General features: G+C 38.4%; 1 protein-coding gene across 2 annotated transcripts in view; it reads right to left on the bottom strand.

The window, feature by feature from the left end:
* Positions 1-19,133, bottom strand: part of JAG2 (jagged canonical Notch ligand 2) — a 68,098-nt gene that overhangs the window by 28,472 nt on the left and 20,493 nt on the right. For both annotated transcript variants that reach the window (XM_057416209.1, XM_057416210.1), the window contains exons 3-5: positions 13,624-13,678; positions 7,048-7,302; positions 5,970-6,030 (exon numbers count right to left, since the gene is read on the bottom strand). In XM_057416209.1, coding sequence (XP_057272192.1) covers positions 5,970-6,030; positions 7,048-7,302; positions 13,624-13,678 — 371 coding nt within the window. The remainder of the gene's footprint in view (positions 1-5,969; positions 6,031-7,047; positions 7,303-13,623; positions 13,679-19,133) is intronic.

Here is a 19,133-nt window from a genome sequence, read left to right as displayed (position 1 = left end):
TTTTAAGTGAACTGCCTTATAATTCCTGTTGTTGTGTTGGTTCACATCACAGAGCTGTTCTGGAACAAAAGAATTAGATGCCTTTTAGGTTAAACTAAGGTAATGTAAGACAATGTATGCCAGAAGCACACCTAATGTGTTCCAGCTGCAAACAGGCATTCAGTCCACAAGAACAGACTAAAGCTACTTTAAAATTAAGAAAAAAAGTGAAGTGTTTTTAGTATGGCCATTGGCTTCTCAACACTGCTTTGATCTACTGTTCTAATTTGTCTGCACTGCCTACTATTGTCAACACAAGTTAAAGCATTACATGTTTTTACTTCCTGTATGCTCACACACTCTTCTGGAAGAGGCATACACCTTTAGGGTATATTCTGTGCCTTCTTACCCACTAACCCTCCAAGGAAGGGAGTGCATCCAAGGAAGCGTGCCTCAGTTCCTTGACCAATAAAGAAACAAAACATGGGATGCTTTGTCTAACTTAGTATGTCTATTTGCAAAATACTTGCCAACAATCCCAGAAGGCTTAAGACTAGGATATAAAAAATGGTAATAAAAGGATACTGGTTATGATAACAAGAAGGAGAACTTACATGATGTGACACATAGCAACTGAAATAATTTTACAAGTTCTTTGAAACTTAAAGCTGTGATACAGCATCTTGCAAAGAGAAGAGAAGATGTCCAGGTACTAGTATGAAGGGCATTCCTGTACGGCCAGACAATAGACCTGTGCTCCTTAGGGATCAAAGCTAGTCCAGGATTGCAGAAATTTAAATGGTCAGATGCCACAGCAACTAGCACACTACTCAAATCTTCCTAGTTTATTGTTTAGAGCAGTTTATGAGATTTCTCATAATCCCATTCTGCAACAGTTGGGGAAGGAAGCCATATTGTTCAGAACTGGCTGATATCTAGCTGGTATGAAGTTCTTCATCTCTTGCTTTCTCTCAGTTTTAAAAGCAGACATTGTATTTCCTTCCTTTATCAATCTCTAAACACTTCTGTTAGTCTTGTACAATCTTTCAAAAGCATCAGATCTCCTTGTACCCAAGAGTAAGTTTACAAGTATTCAGTTTTTTGTTGTTGTTAGTTTAGGCAGAGTTTCCCATGTCATGAAGACAGAAATAAAACAGTGATATTGGTAGGCCTCCTACTGAAAAGGACAGAAAGACTATGCAGGTCTATAATGTTTAACAAAGGATATCTAGAACAACCCCAACAGTCCAGGCAGTTGTAGCTCACAGAATCACAGATTAGGGTTGGAAGGGACCTTAAAGATCATTCAGTTCCAACCACCCTGCCATGGGCAGCGACAACTTCCATTAGACCAGGTTGCTCCAGCCTGGCCTTGAACGTTTCCAGGGATGAGGCAGTCACAACTTTTCTGGGCAACCTGTGCCAGTGCCTCACCATCCTCACAGTAAAGAACTTCTTCCTAGTGTCTGATCTAGATCCACCCTTTTTCAGTTTAAAACTGTTCCCCTTTGTCCTACCACATGTTTGCAACTCAAGCTTTTGTTCCTGCATCTTCATAAAGTAAGTACTGATTTATAGCTGAGGTTCTGGCCCTCGTAGTGACAGATTAAGGGAGCAAAACCCCTTAGGAGAGGCCTACGTCATCTGCAGGCACTGCTGGACACAAGAAATCAGCCTCGCAAGCAGGGCTGAAGTGGAATACAGGACTACAAAAGGCATAGAACTAGACAGGAAGCTTGAAAAACCTGTTTCAACAGGACAAACCTAAGATGTGATAAAATAAAAAAAAACAAAAACAAGAAGATCACCAATCTTGTAAATATCAAAATTTTGTCACATAGCTCAAAAGTAGTTCTAGAGTAAGAGTTCAAAAGCACAAATTCATTTACTTCAAACGTTTTTTAAAAATGTATGCTTGCACAATTTCACATTAGAGTACCATGAATGACTGCATTTCTAGTTCATTTCAGCTACTCTACACATTCTAAAGAAATGTTTTTACTACAGTTGTGTGAAGACTTGCATTTTCCAGGACATAACATGGGTCCTACTGCAGCTCCAGAAGCTGAACGCAAGCTGAGTAGTATTAGGGATTTGACTCCTTTTTTTTTTCTAATTTTTGCTTTGGAAGAGGAATTTAACCATTCAAGGGCAACAAGAAAAGTAGAAAGGCTTCTGAAAATACCATCATCCTGGCAGGAATATGACAATGTAGGCCAGATATGAGGCATATGTGGACTTCTGCCAAACCCATACCATTCTGGATCACAAGGAAGAGAAAGATTAAGTCTTTAAGCCTACTGACGTTCATGCATGGTACCAAACATGCTCAAGTCAGCAGTTTTAATTGAGGAAGGAGACTGCTACTTGTGGTTTCTCTATATTCAACTCTGATAATTTCTTAAGGTGATTGAGCCTAAGCCAGGTATAAGCCATTAGATCAAACTTCAATCTTCTCTAGACAGTTTAATGCAATTTAACAAAGTACTTCAGATGATGCAATAACATACAATAAGCACCAATAACATACAATAAGCACCAATTATCATGGCTTGGCAATGTTGTTTCTTTGACAATCCTTCCACTACTTTGGGCTGGTGAATTCAAACAACACCATTTGGTCTGCCATTGTAGGTTAAAAAAAGATTACACTTGTCTAGATGTAGATTAAGGTTGGTTGGGTTTCACATTAAAAAACAACAAAACAAAACAAACCACCCCCCCCCCAAAAAAAAAACCTAAAAAAAAAAACCAACCCCAAGCAACTATTTAAAGAGTATAGAAATTTCCAGTCTTTGCAAGATTCAGCCACCTTGCTTTTGCTTTCCTCAAGGATGTATTTCTGCTCATTAATCAGTAAGTTTTTACTTTTGCTGAACCGCCTCCATAATTACACAAACCTATCACCCAGACCCAGCCACACCACAAAATCATTACCTACATCAGGTCATCCCCAACTTATTTTCCATTTCTTTGATGAAAGCTCAACAAAAGGAAGGGCAAACTTTACAATACCATAACTTCCTCAAAACAATAGTTACATGAACTTGCCTAACAGATGCTGTACAGTTATAGCTAATGGCATATTCTTTATTAACAGTCTGCAGTCATTTAGCTATTTTTAAGATTGTTTTGGTACAACATTTAATCCAAGAGTTCCAAATTACACTGGAACATCAAAGTATGGAGGGTAGATCTTTCCTATTAGTTAGGCTGAAGCCTCAGAGCCATTGCTCAAGTTACCTGCATGCTCATGCAAGTTGAAGATTGAAACCACTTTCCAACTTTTCTATTTATAAATGCCACTGCAGATTTTGGCAATCAAGTAGCTATTGGCACCAGCAGATTTCCATACATCACACACACATGTTTTTCTCACATTTTCATTTTCTTTCTGAATTAAAAAAAAGACATTGTTTTCACCTGTTAAATGACAGTGGCAACTGTCCAAAAACCAGGATGAAGGAATCTAGATTATAATTCAATAGCACCAAACATAGCAGTTTGTTTTAAGTAACAGCTTCCTTTGTACTGCTGAAGATAAAGGTCACGTCTGTAAGCCTTGCTTATTTTTAGTTCAGCATCATTTTTCTACAGAAAGTATTATCCATTTGTGTTAAAAGCACATTACTAATTTACCCTCATAACTATTGCAGAATACCGGTTAAAGATATCTGTGTGAACAAGCTCAAACTACCAAATCACATTTAAAGAGGAAGCTAAGAACTTTCTGCAATACTGCAAACAGAGTAGCCATAGAAAGGCTACTCATTTCCTTCAACCTGTTGACCACAGATCTATCACTGAAGCAGATGGGCAGTAAGAAACAATGCCAATAGCATACAAGCCATCCGAAATATTGTTCCCTCTTCCTTCCAAGGTATCTTCTTTCAGATGAGAGAATCCATCCAACAAAATAGCAAGATTTCTGCTCAGACTCCAATAGACTCGATGGAGGGGATTTTTTTTTGTGAGCTTAATTTAACAGGGCAGGTTAGAAGGGGGCACTTGGACTTAAAACACTAGATACTTCTAGTATCAAGTGACATGCTGTAGGGATAGCCTTTGCCCATGAGACTACCTATTAACAGATACCTTAAAGCACCACAGTGATCCAGCCATCTTTAAATGTTTTGTATTTCCTTTTTTAAACCTTCTTCTTCCTCTCCAGCTTCTGTTTTCCCAGATACAGCTGGTATCAGAGAAATGAAAGCCAAGAAGGAAACTGCATCACCACCTCTCACCTCCCTTGTGTTGCCCCTCCCCACCAAGGGTACTCATGTGTGTTTGCATAAATGTTGCTTTTCCACCTTTATTCAAAGGCTCCCTGCATTCGAAAAGCAAATATTCCTAGGTTCCTAGGATACTCCTTTGATACCTACTGAACTCTAGAAACCTTTACATGAACCAAAATGTACCAGAATAGGTTCTCAAGTAGAAAAATGTGTTCCTGGAAGGCTCAAGAGAAAGAATACTTGTTACTCAGACAGAAATGATACTGGCACAACTCTCAACCACAATTTCTACTTGTAACCTAAAACAAAATAATCACCAACAGCAGTAGGAACACACAGTACTTTAAATCACACGCAAAATATTTAATGATATGAAAATATCACAAATAACATGAAATAGAAATATTCTCTCTCACAGAAAGGAAGCTGTGATTTAAATATCTGCCATGAAAAAAAAATCTTTTAAGGGAGATTTTATAGCTCTGCAGAAGTGAAGCTGCACATGCACTTAAGTGCTGAACTTCACATACTGGAATTTACAGTTTTCAGTCAGATTTGAGAGCTGCTACACACCACATCTACAAGTCAGCAGCATCTGATGAAAGTTTCAGGGCAGTAAGAAACATCTCTGAAGTGCACTGACTTAAGACTTTGTTATCTGGTATACCTCACTGCCAGAAACTTCAGGCTTTCCAGCAGGATGAGACTTGTTTGTACGTCACCTACCACGACTCAAAACTGGCAGTTCAACCCCAGCATAGCTCTAAGCCCAGCAAAGCTAAGTGATCTGCATCTTATTTCTACCACTTCTGTGATGACTGGCATAGTTCCTAGGAGGAGGAGAAGGCAGAATTGCCTTAAACTATCATGGCTTGCCACAAATGATATTTGTTAGCTCTCAGGGGTTCTTGCAGCCAGTTCTGTTTCACATTGTTCCAAGCAAACAGATTCAACAAAACTTAAGAAGGAGCCACTTCACAAATCTACTCATACAACTCTGACCACCATAAAATTGAGAACTTACACAGGATCCCCCAACTTCCAAGCAGACCTCTCCCTTGTCTTCAACAGCCAGTGTAAAAATAACACTCACTTCCCCTTGTCCTACTACACTGGATGCCTGAACTTTTACAAGGAAACAACCAACTCTTGCTACCGCAGTCTTCACCAAAAAGTTAAGGGAACATTTCAGATACTGTTCTCTTGTATTTAGGGACCAAAACCATTTACCTGGGTTAGAAAGTTTAGTTTGGGGTTGCTAATGTGTATCTATTAGTACTAAAAAAAAAAACCGAACAAACCAACCCTTTTTTTCTTGGAAAAGTTAAGTTCACTATATTTTGGTGAAAAAAACCACATATATTGAGTGTTCTAGGAGTGTGAGCATTTCTTAGTCATGACAATCCAAAGAAGAAGTTCCCTGTTTTATTTGAGGGGTACAATTAGTACATAGAGATCAGAGCTCCTAAGGATTTTCAAAAGAGGGGGGAAGGAAAAATATTACTGTCATTTGATAAAGGTATAGTTTTGGATTACATGAAGCAAATCTGTTCAGTCTTATATGTAAAAAATAGGATTGAAAAACAGTACAAAGTATATGCAGTTCTTACATGAAATTTATTTCAGATCAATTTCCATTGATGCTCTCACATAGATTTTTTTCCATTTTAAGCAGACTTTTAAAAAATTAGCAACATACATGGAAAATGCTAGAAAGATCAGCACTCAAAAAGATACTCAAGCACGTAGACTTACTTGCATTCCCCAGGTGTACTGCAACCCCCATGGAGCAAATTACATCCTTGTTTACATACAGCTGTAAACAGAAACAGATTTAGGCATCAGTTTGAGCAGTTAGGTACCCATTTGTACAGCAGCAATATGGAACTGTTCAGCTAGAGCTTCTGTCATTTATCCTGTTTGTTGTTCATGCAAAGCAGACTGTCTTTTGCCACATTCAAATAGCTTTTGTTTACAGCTAGCTATTTCACAAAACAATCCCACAGCAGCTCTTTATGAAAGAAATAACTTAGGATAACTCTTTGAAAAACTTGCTAATGAATAGGTTTGCAGCAAGACTGTCAGCACTGAAACATTCAAATACAGTTATTTTTTAAACCCGGTATTATTCTAGAAATCCCAAGCTTCCATGCTTCCAAGCACACATGACCTTGCATAAGCCTTAAAAATGGTCTCCCCTGTCATTAACAGGCTTTTTACTGAAAAGAAGCAGAACAGAAAACCAAAAGTCTCTCAGAAGACTATGTCAAGTAATGTTAGCATAATTACTGAGACTGAAGGCAAAACGCAGAGAGATTTGATTGAGTGGTACATTATAAAAGGGGTGACTACACTTAATTTCTGTTCACATTAAGAACTATCAAAAAGCTTTCAGCTTTGCATACATTACACTAAAACTTTTTCATTTGCAAAAATAGTGCTACAAGGGAATTTTCACAGGATGAATGTCTATAGTACTACTGATATAACTGTTAAATAAAATCTTACATTAACAGACGGCAATACATCATTTTGCTTTAAAGTAACATCAACTCTGAATAAAGTTGATTAGTTAAAAAGACGTTTCATTACTTGGAATACTAGATTTACTATGTATCCCTCATAGCACAGGCCACAAGTAATACTGTATCCTGTGCTGGGCTCCACTCTTCGCAGAGGATTTTTTTTCAGAGGTTCGCATTCAAAGGACAAAGTCCATATGTATTAAAATTAGTATGCTACAGCACCAACACCACAGAAATATCTACACTTTATACCTATTATATATACACACTAAAGCTAACCTAATCTGAAATAAAGCTAGCAATACTACCTTGTTTACATTCTTCTCCCATCCAACCTTCCATGCAGGCTTTGTTTCCATTTTGATCACACGTGTAGTGACCAACAAAGTCATCTCGAGGGCCACAGAATTTATTGCACAGAGCACTGTAGTAATTTTCATCACACTTCACTCTTATTTGTACTTCAAAATGGGCAACAGGACCATTAAACTGTAGTGTCTTCCATCGATCTTCTGGGTTGATCATGCCAGCATGTGCCACTCGTTCTATTAGCAAGTCCTCACCTTTTTGAAAATGGTAAATTCAAGAGGTTATAAGTTTGATAGCACACAAGAGCATATATATTCAAATCAAAATCATTCAAACCATTAAGAGAAAATCTAGTAAAGAAAACATGAAGATGATAAAGATCTACTGTATAACTGAATTTTCCTTTGCCTTGCAAAGTTCATTACAGGAAGGCCAATTTAAAAAAGTGTCCCAAAGGAAATATTAAAAAACCCTGGAACATAAGCCATAGGAAATAGCTTATTTTTCAAGGCAGCCAAACATACCACACCCACACGCTGACAACTAGCAGCTTTATCTTGATTTGAAGCTCTTTTTGCCTCCTTTTTTTTCCTTATAAAATTGCAAAATCTGCACAACTTTGTAACTGAGACATTAAAGTTCTCTGGTGCAAGTTTAATTTTAAAAATAAAGCAAAACATATCTGCTGCAAAACTACTATGCAATAGTAAATGCTCTGGTAGACCTGTATTATATACATAAATTAGCTTGTTTCCATGTAATCATTCTCTCTAAAGGCAAAACATCTTTAATAAGCATTTCATGGAACACTGCGTAGCTAGTATTTGTCATTTTGACAAGAAATATACAGGCGAACCCAGGATTGCCAAGGGGCTGTTCTCAACTCTGCATCCTGCTTACCCTTATCCCCAGTGGAACTACTCATAATTGTGATCAGTGTCTCAATACAGTCTTATAAGCAGCCTGTCTTGCCCTCATAGAAAGCAGTGGCACTGCTACTGCCAAGTTCCATTAACCGAGACCAAATGTGTTATCACATAAGACAAGAAGATTCTAGGACATAAGATTATGGAACTGCCACAGTATTTTAATATTTATAGATATCTACTTTGTATTTTTATTCATTTTACTCAGTACAGAAGCACAGACACTTCAGTACTAGGAGATGAGATGCCATTATAGTCAGCTGAATTAAATTATACAACAAAATTACACAATTGCTTCAGCAAATGTTAAAAATAAGCAAAGCACAGTAAGGATTAAGGGTAGACAGTGAGTAACCCCAGGGACAGAAGTCCTCAAAAGCTTTCACTACTCAAATCTGGTAACATCCTACTGCATGAGTTTTTCTAGGTGACTGCAAGCTGCAGCTAGAACTCCAAACACTATTTCAGGACAAGAAAAAGATATGAAAGCTCCACTGGTATACATGAATTTCATACCCATTTATGAAATAGCTGTAGTATTTCCAGCTTGGAGTTTCAGCATCCACTTTCTTTAATTAAGAGATTCTTTAAAATGCATGGTAAAAGAACCACCAAACCCTTGAACACTAATGGTAGTGAGATGAAGTATAAACTCCAGATTATTAATAATATAAAACATGCCAAGCTCTTAGTAAGCAGTATCAATTTCAGTATATAGATTTGACCTTCTTACTTTCCACTATTCATTAACCTAATTTGTTTAGAAAGTAAGTCAAAGGAGTGACTGTTTCTCACCTAGAAAGTTATTGATGGCATAGGGGTATCCTGTGCATCTGTTACCAAAGCTGCACTTCCCCCTCAGACTGTGAAAGGATGAGCTAGAATTTTCAGTCACTCCAACGTTAAAGAAAAAGAAAAGGTACAGAAGTAGCAGACTCTAGAATGTATTCTGTTAATGTCTTTTTCTCAAGTTTGCTTCTACTGTAAGAAAAAAAAAAAAACAAACCAAACAACCAACTTTCTCTTAAAATTACTGAGTACTGAACTTTAAAAAAGCTGGTTTAATTAAGCATTGACAGTTTCTCCAAATATTTAGACTCAAAGCATATCTCTGCTTTAATACTAAAGTGCTATTGCCATGTATAGGCTACAACTCATGCTTGTCTGGGCTAGTCTTCATAAAACATTTTATGGCTAGACATGACACACTGAAGTCTATCCTTGTTCTTTAATTCTTATACAAGAAGACCTCTGTCATCAAGCAGCACATGGTCAGTAGCAACATGGACAAGAAACGTGCAAACTAGGAAAGGCTGCCTGCATTTTATTTTTGACTGAACCAGATATCTGTTATACCACCAGTCACCATTAAAAGCTTTGTGATTAGATTCAGCATCCTTTTATAATCTTATTCTTCTCTAATGACTATTGATCTGAAAAACTATAAAGAAAAAATGCTGAATCATGAGTGGTCAAGAAATTTGAACAAATAGAAAATGCACATTATTAGAGCTGTTTTCCAGCTATAAGCAACACAGGCTAATGAAAAATGGCTGCAACAGCCACTGCTATAAAAGTGTTTCCTCAAAGTGCATCAGATGGACTGAATAACAGGCCTGAGATTATAAACCACTCCTTTGTAATAAAAATCTTATCAAGCATCTTCAGACTAAATTCAGAGTCAGTTAAACAACTGGAACAAGCATTACAGTTACTGCAAATATACCTATGCAGAACAGTCCTCTTGATACCTGGCGGTCAAGAACAGGGAAAATAACCCAACAGTGCCTTTTTTTTTTTTAAGCACTCAAAGTTTATCTTCACAAACTCTGAAAAAGATTTTGAATCTTAAGAGCTTTTCCTCTATCTTACACAAGTAAAGATAGGGCTTAACAACCTAAATAAGCAAGCCAAATAATTTACCCTGAACTACAAAAGGCATCAGGAAATCAGCTCCAAGCCATCTCATTTCTAATACTAAATTCTTAAGTACTAGAATGAAAATTCTGGTTTACTTTCAATTTAAGACTGATCCCAAAGAGAAGCTGCATCTTCCAAAGAGATCAGTAATTGCAGGGAAGAACATGTTTGTCAAGGTTCCTCCCCCACCATGCCAACGTGTTTCTGAAGATATCCACTCTCCCACATTTAACTGTTTTGATGAAGCAAGTTTTCTCCCTGCATCTGGCTTTCCATTAAAATTCATCTTAGGAACTCCCATTACTTTTAGGTCTCAGTAAAGACAATGAGCTACATAACTGAATTTGTCTGGTTACTGGCACACACTACTCAAAGCTCCCCTCCACGCATCTCAGAAGCAATAAGGCCTATTTTCCTTAATCACTAAAAAAGTTTTCTACAAGCCTTTCTAGAAAAGCAGACTGCTTTTGCACAGGTATTTGCACAAGTCTCATACAGGCTAAGACAAAGGAGGAAGGAAACCACTGCATCCCTGAGGTAGACAATCTAATGGAAGATCACTTTATACATGAAGATGCCAGCTTGCTTCATAATGGCAGTACCAGGTTATGCATTGCTAAGACCTCTGCTAGGGTCCAGAAGTTTACCTAGTCAAATGATTTACCTAGAAAGTAGCATGAACTGCTGTGACAGATGGCACAACAGGCCCTTTACAGTGACTTTGTATTTAAGACAGTTTCCTCTTCCTGTCCCACATTCCCCCAGAGCAAACAAGTGGTAACATTATACTGCCACAAGCTTACTTCCAAGTCAGTGCTGCAGCACAGAGGAGGAAAAGCACAGGAGTAGTTCAAGAACTGGGGTTTGTAAGTCTCTTGGTTTGTAGTTTGAGGTAAGTACTGGGGAAACATTGCCCTGACAGACTGGTTCTTGAGATGGTACTTCACAGATCTCTGAGCAACCCTGCCTTGCTTTTAATGAGCACAAGGAAGAAACACAGGATGCTAGGACAGAGAGGGAGGGAAGAATGGCAACTGTTCTAAAAGCTTCAAGCTGTTCACTGGAAACTCCTCTTTCCAGATTTGGGGATTTTTGTGTTTGCTTGTTACTTTGTTTGGGTATTCAGGGTAGGTTTTGGTTTGGTTCGGCTTTGTTTTGGTTTGGGGTTTTCTTAAATACCCACTTGAAAGTCCAAGCTGGAACACAGGACCTGCATGTAAGTTTCAGCCTTACTCCTCCCCACTAAAGGAAAGCAAAACCTGACTTTGGAACTAACTAATCACGTTATAAACAGACTCTGGCAGTTTACTTTGATTAATCTTACAGTAGCAACAGAAGACACAGGTAACCTGATCCGAAGATCAGCACAGTGTTCAGGATATGATAGGGAGTTCAGATTTCCACAGATACTCTCTTCACCCCTCCAGGATACAGATATTGCTGTCTTTTTCCTGGAGAAGTTGTCATATTCCCTTTCCTGTGCTTTTACACATGAATTTTTACTGATCTGTGCCTGTCTGACAGTTCAGTAATCCTTGCAGAAATACACAGGAAGTGTCTTTGCATCTTGACAGATTCACAAGGCAAAACCTACTGGTTTTGACCTGCCAAGACTGCAGAAGAAGGAAAAAAAAAAAACCTTTCAGCATTAAGGAAATCCAACATACAAGTCTAAACTGCAGCGTGGCAAAGCAACAGGTCTCTATCATGGAATCAGTACACAGACTACAGAAGCATTTAACAGAGACAAGTGTTTAGCTAGCGTTCTGTCAAATTGCAGGCTTACCAGCCTTCTAGGTTTCAGATGCAATACAATTTAACAGCTCCTCTCTGGTAGCCTATATTATAGGGAAATTCACCTTCCACTAGCAATTTCTCATGCGAGCTAAACTGTGTAACATGACACTTGTATAGACTCCTGTAGTTCATGGAAACTGGTAAATTAAGAAGATGGCCCACTGGGCCTCCAGAAGATGCTGTATATACTGTGGGCCGGAAGTTCAGGAAAAAAAGGGTCACCAATGCAAGTCAACAGATTTGTCAGTGCACGTTAAAAACCTAAAAACTACAGAAAAACTTAACACAAGCCTAAAGCAACTGTCCCCTTATCAAGTGTATTTAAATAGAAACCTGGGTTCTATATCTACAGGCTTGCAAGAGGATTCTGCAGGTCAAAAGACATAAATATAGCAACTTACAAGACCATTATTTATTAAGCAGCTTATTAAAAACCAAAATTCACCACTTAAATGGATACAGGATAGGCTCCTCATGTTCACTCCTTTCTACACCACTTCATGAGCTGATCTGCCATCTAGAACTAAGGCATGAATATTCCAACATTTTCTGTACTATCTACCCCTGGGTAAATTGTTCTCAAAATGGAAACTATTTAAAGGAATTAGTTTCATGTAGCACTTTGTGAACAAAACATTCAAGAGGACTCCTCCAATCTGCTGCTACATAGGATATCTAAACTTACTAAAAATTCAGGCTGACTCTGCTTAGTACTCAAGATCTCATTTTGAATACCATGTCCAGATTTGGGAAGTGCTATTCAAGGTAGCAGTGAACCAACTAACAGCAGCAACATGAACTACCAGAGATCTAACAAAAACATACCTATTATAAAAGGTTGAACCAGCTGTTAAGACAAAAGCTTAATTTTAAGAGAAGGAGGGCTCAGGAAAAAACTACAAACTCATCATGAGGTTGTCTATCATTGGAGATAGAGTATGTTAGAAGAATCTCTTAAGTTAGGAAAGTTTGCCAGGAAAATGCAAGCAGGGCTGATCCCAATCTTCAAGGAAAAGGGCCTCGAAACTCTAACATCACCTTACTATCAGTTGAGCTTCACCAATTTTTTATGCTTGATACATCTTGGTAAGAATGGCCAGGAATGAAGCAGCAGAGAATGGAACCTATTAGAAACTGATCATGATATGGGACATAAATCTTTGCTATCTTAATGTCCAAACACTTATCTTCCTCTATATTGATCCCAGCCAAGATCAAATAGTTCATCATTAACCACAATGAAAACCTGAAATTCACTTAAAACTTGTAGCCAAAAATCCTTATTTGAAGCAGGTTTGTAAACCAGTCCTAAGGAGTAGGCTCAAGCTGGAGTCCTACTTTTGTAACAATATGGCAACCAGCACCTTTCACATGATTTTTGAAGTATTTAGGCAATAATCTTGCTTTTCCTTCAGATCAGTAGCCCTGCTCTGATACCGGGATTACATTTTCAGACTATAAATGCAAGGTAACTTTCAGTACCTGGGGAGAAACAGGAATTATCCCATTACTTTCATCACAAACATCAAGCATGGTTTATCAGAAGCAAGAATGCTTATTTGTTTACCTGATCATGAAAAGTATTGCACAACATGGTTACAGGTAAACTGAGAAAGACTTTAAAATGCAGCTCTGCAGCACAATTTTCCTTAAAAAGAAAAAAAAGGCCTACCATGATTTTTAAACATTTTTCTTTTAAAGCTAATTATTAAAGTATTACAATATTGACTTACTATTCTCCATTCTTTTTCCTATCATCAGTAATTTTTCACTGTTCCTAACCCAATATTCACTGCTTCGATTTATAGATGCCCTTCACTTAGATAGCAGGCGTACATTCAGACAAATTGCAGCAGCACACCACTTCTCCCCTCTCCAATCTGTGTACCTACAGCACAAAGTGAAAACCCCAAGTTTTATATAAATACTCACCAGCTTTTGTATCGTTGTCCCAATCCCATGCTTCTATTATTAACGTGAATGATCTCTGAAAAGAAACAAGACACCAGTTAGACAGTAATAAAAAACTGTTATACACCAGACAAACAATGATTTGGAATAAGCAGATACTGCTGCTACAAGAAAGCCAGCTGAAAGCTGTTAACGTTTTCACTTCTCTGCTGCCATGTGAAAGCCCTTGAAGGCATCTTCTCAAAAGCATGGAATGTAACAGCATTAAAAACCATGGGGCAAAGGATGCTAACAGCAAAACAAAAACATCCCCACACACTCCAAGGACTGAATTATTATTCTCCTCCCACTCATCCTCAGCTTTGCTCAGCCACAGAAATAATTTTCATAAGTAGCCCTAAGGTTTGAATGAAGTGAGGGGTTCTTAACACTGGGAAACTAGTAGGATACTTAAGACTTAGCAACAAAGATCAAAAAAAAACAGGGAATAAAATCAGAGCCATCCTTTAGAAAGCACACAAAAGATCAGTCTACATAACTGATCGATTTGCTGCTTTCTAGAAAAATATGAAGAAGAAACACACAAAAGACCACTCTGCATCTATAAAGAATTTAGACTTCTGATGAAAGGGTTCATGTGAAAAATTGACCTCCAAAAGACAGGAGAAATGTAACTGTTAAAGGAAGCACACCCAGTAGTATACTTTTCCCTGAGGAAAGAAAAACATTTCAGACAACTTAAAAAATTATTTGTAAAAAAAAATTGTCTTTATTTCACACTAAAGCAAGGCTTCAGGCATCTTAGTTTTACAAAGAAATATGCAAGATAGATACTGACATCCAAATACTAAATTTTTCCGAAGTTACTACATGCACACATGTAATGTTTACCTGGTTTGCATTTCCTTGTTGTCCAAGTTAACAATGGGATTCTCACATACATTTAAAACCAAGCAAAATGCCTCTAACAACAGAGAAAGTTACTGCACCACTATCCCAAAACCCTCATATACACATCTCTGCACTCAGAGGAAAGCCACACCAAAACCTGAAACTGAGTACTGCAGAGCCAAGCATTAATGTGTACAGAATCCACAGGCTGATAATCTACAAATTCACATGGAAAGAGCACCTTGTTAGGAGGAGGATTATGTAAGAATTCAGTTATCTTTTCTAGGGTGCTTAGGATTATTTAATTCTTACATCAGAAGATGTATATTTTTTACTTTGAGATAGCTCATCAGCGCTTTGTATGCCCCTCACCTCCCCACCAAGGAGGGTTGATCATAACACTGAAATGTTCCCATTTTAGAACAGCAGCAGCAAGAATAAAGATCAGTGCAGCACCCTAAGCAGAAAGGCTCTTTGCCCAAGGTCTTTCGTGACTACAGCAAGGGATCAGTCTATTCAGAAATGTTACTTAACCGAGTGTGTATTTTCCTACGGCTTAGTTATAGAAACATATAAACCACAAACTATGCCTTTTAAAAAGACTCTCTTCTGTACTTTCAGCTTCAAACAAATATTAGGGAAGGTGTTTTTCCATCACTGAAACAGATAGAAAGTTTAGTGGCAAGCATTTAGATTATGCTGAAGGAAGGAGGGCAAAAAGGAAGCTCAGCAGTTGCAACACTGGACAGAGGCATACTTGAGCTTGAACTGCCTTTGGAAAAGGACAACTGATAGACGAGCTGAGAAAGTAAAGGCCTCTGCTTGTGAGGTATGACAACACAGCACAACCCACAGCTCCACACATTTCTGGAAAACAAATGTTAATGGAGCATTTCAGTATCTTCACCCTCCAACTCCCTGCTCTACCTTGTCCCCCAAAACTCACATTTAGGGAAGGATAGGTAGGGTCCTACTATACTCTGAAAACACTACCTGCACCCCTCTCCCTAAACTGCTACCTGAAAAATAGATGTAGAGTGAATAGTATTAGAAAATAATATGCAACATTGCTCTAATTTTATTTTCTGGCAAGTGCAAGTCTCCTTATTTGGCAAGGAAATTGTTAGCCTAGGCAGAACTCTGCAAATCAGCACATGATCTAAAGCTTTGTTATCCACCTCTCCTGCCTTTAACAACTGATCTTCTAACATATCCCTCAGTTTTCCTGTGTTACACTGATTCATATTTGAAGTACAAAATGGTGCTCAAGTGCTTCCAGATGTCCACTTACTCATCTTATGTAAGGGCTGGTCTTTTCTACTGCAAATTGGCTGTTTCATCTGACTGCCCACATAGGCTAAGGCAGAAAAAAAAAATCTAAGCTGGACTTGCTGTCTTAGGAAACAGTTAACTATGCCTTCCCGTCATTCCACTTGAGAACAGATTTGTATCTTTGCCTAGGATGCTAGGGAATTTTTGTGGGTAAAGAGAGTTCCACGCAATACACTGTTCCAGCATGCTCATGGTGGAAGGTATAAATAGGCATTCTGCTAGTTTTAGGACACTTGAAGTAAGGAGTCCCATAGCCCCGGTGGCAAATCCAACCACCTAAGCTGCCACACACTCTGCAGTTGAAAGTATTCCTCTACTACTCTATAGTTCCACGATGTGGAACAACTGAATTTCTGGCCAAATAACTGGCCCCTGACGCCCACACTGCCTCCTGGTGGCAGGCAGGGCAGGGACACAGCTCTGCAAGCCCCATGTTGCACAGGCCTGGTCTCAAGCTTTTGCCATCCTCCCACTAGCGACCATTAAAAACTGTAAGCCCAGCTATAAAAAGCTTGAAGAATGTACATAACAAAGACAATCTTTTTGCTTACTGCTATCCCACAGCCTCAGTTTCCTCATGTCTACTTATGGGTAAGAGGCTAGCACTTGCCAATTTACATATGAGTAATGGAGTGCAGCAGCATTTCAGGAAGGCTTCCAGTTATACTTGCAGGATATTAGAGATGTTACTCAAATGGTAGTAAACGGTATTGATGGACAAATGCATATTTCCTGGAAGATCCATTTCAGCTGGGACAGTTCTCAGTTGTGCAACTTCCTGCTTTCTCCTACAGTTACACAGTCACCCTTCAAAACTCCCTTAAAAGAAACAGTAAAAACAATAGTGAGAGAAACTGATTTTTGTGGTTATTCTGCCTCTAGAGAAGACAGTTAAGGTTACCAACCCAACTTGATTATCTCTTCCTCACCTCCAGCTAGTCAATAACTTTAAAGAAGAATTCCTCTCTGTGGTAGCACATTGGATCATCATGTTACAATTACTGCGCCTCAAAACAGGAAACTGATTCTTAACCTCCCGATTCAAACACCACCATCACCACTCCCCCCTCAGAAGTATCAAGTCTCACACTAACCTTCTGCACTTCAAAGCAGCTAAAAATTCATGAAGAAGCATCCATGTTGCTGAACACATTCATGGTACGCTGCACTGACAGCTTTCCAGTGAGTGCTCAACTATCAGAAACATGCTTGACTACCAAAAACATTTATTAGTTGAAATTATAATATGCATACACTCACCCATACTGTCACCTTGTCCAATAAAACCAAAGAGCTATAGGCTGAAAAACACTAACAAATATGAATTCTGAAGAATATTTTGAGCTTACATAATGGACACTCATTTATAAAAAGCTCTACCGTTGCCTTGTATTAGCCATTATTTGTATGGAATTCTAATACAGACTACCCAGCACACCCTCTGCTAGCATCAGCTGCAAGTAATTCTCCTACAGTACAGATACTTACACCAGACAACATCTTCCTTCAACTGTACTTACAATAAACAATGACAGAACTCACATGAATTTAGCTTTTGTCCAGAATATAAGGTCTGTCCATACTGCAAAATTTTTAAACCCATCACATCATCCAGTGGTGTATTAGCTCTTTGATGTGTCTTTAATAAGAACAGGTTAGCTTAAAAACTATATTAAAAACTATTATGTGTCTAGATTCCTGCATAAAGCTAACAGAAAATGCTACAGTTTTCTACCAAGTATCCTAAGAATGCCCCAAATTCATGAGCCTTTTATGAATAATGCACATACACAACTACACTCACTTCTTTTCTAACTTGCACAGAACTTGCTACAGGGTGATATGACTAGCACCTCACAACAGCAGGACATGCACATTCCAGTCTACTCTCATATATCAAAAAAGCTTTGTGAAGTAGCACCTAGTAACAAACAAAATATTTAGAAAATATTTGAAAAGTGACCATGTCACAGACTGGAGTGGGAGTGGATAAGGTAAGGGTGAGCATACAGCACTGAAAATACATTTGATCCTAGCCACCAAAGTCAGTAGATTTGTCTTCCAGAAAGAATTAAACATGACAACATTTGTGCTTATCAAATAAAAAAAAAACAAACCAGAGGACGTTAAGGCTACCAGTCAGAAGAGCATCAGCACACTTCTGCAGAAGAGTACAGCTTTATGAAAGAACCATTTGGCAGGAGTTAAATAAATAGATATGCCAAGGAGTTTGGAAAGATACAAATTAAGCATGTTTGTCCTGGTTATGCTGCTTCTGTTGTTTTGGTTTTTTTTTGTCGTGTCCCCCCCCCCCCTTGGTGTTGACAAAAGCAACTTCAAAGCATTATTCCACTGTTTACACTAAACAAAACACTCCCATGCTATCCCAGCGACCTCCTTTCTGGGGAGGGGGGAAACAAGACCTGCAATAGTGGTTTGGCATTGTCTTTTCGTGAACTATTACCTTGGTATTTGCAAAGCAGCATTTAAAAGGTGGGATTTTATTTTTTGCCAACCGGCCATGTCAGATTTTTTTATCCCAGAAAAAATGATCAATCTGCAGACAGCCCTTTCCAGTCCAGTATAGAATTTAAATTCTCCAAGTCTGAAAAATGCAAAAAAGGGAAGCTTGAATTTTCTGCATTGATAACATGCTATTGTGTATTAAAATACTTTTATTCTAACAGACAAAGAATTATCAGTTTTGTCTGAATAAAAGGACTGATGAGAGTTCCTACAAAGAAAAACCTCAAATCAGGAATCAGCTATGAAATAAAAAGTGTGGCTCCTAAACAAATCCAGAGCTCACCTTCTCTCCCTGTTCCACAGTCACAGAGTAAACACAGGGTTTCATCAAAAGTCAATATAATTTCCTTTCAAACCTCAATCAAGGATAGGCAACATGTGGTTTTGAACATTCCTTCTGTAAAATCAGGTCCAAAACCAGCAGTGTATCACTATTCTTATTACTAGTCTAGTTTTTTTGTGACTTCTGGAATAAGTAATCAACAATATTCCTTGCAACCAACTCCATTAAGTCAACTCTCATACTTGGTTTCCTTGTGAAGCAAGCACAGGTCTGGGGGCTTCCCCCCTACCTTTTTTCAGCACTTCTCCCCCTCCCCCAGGCAGTCTGCTTCCCATGGAAAAAGCTGACTTCAAGGCAAGCATATTCCACTTCCTTCCCCAGGAGCACTGCAGCAAGTTCTTACAACTTCCTCATGACTAACTCAGAGGTCCAAAGGGAGTACAGAAGAAATGAAGACAGATTCTAAGAAGGTCCAGGACTCATCATCAACACAAAGATG

Source organism: Pezoporus wallicus, unplaced genomic scaffold, assembly GCF_028554395.1.
Source record: "Pezoporus wallicus isolate ANWC-B61680 ecotype Strahan unplaced genomic scaffold, APGP_CSIRO_Pwel_v1 scaffold_2146, whole genome shotgun sequence".
Lineage (NCBI taxonomy): Eukaryota > Metazoa > Chordata > Aves > Psittaciformes > Psittacidae > Pezoporus > Pezoporus wallicus.
This window is presented reverse-complemented; position numbering and strand designations above follow the sequence as displayed.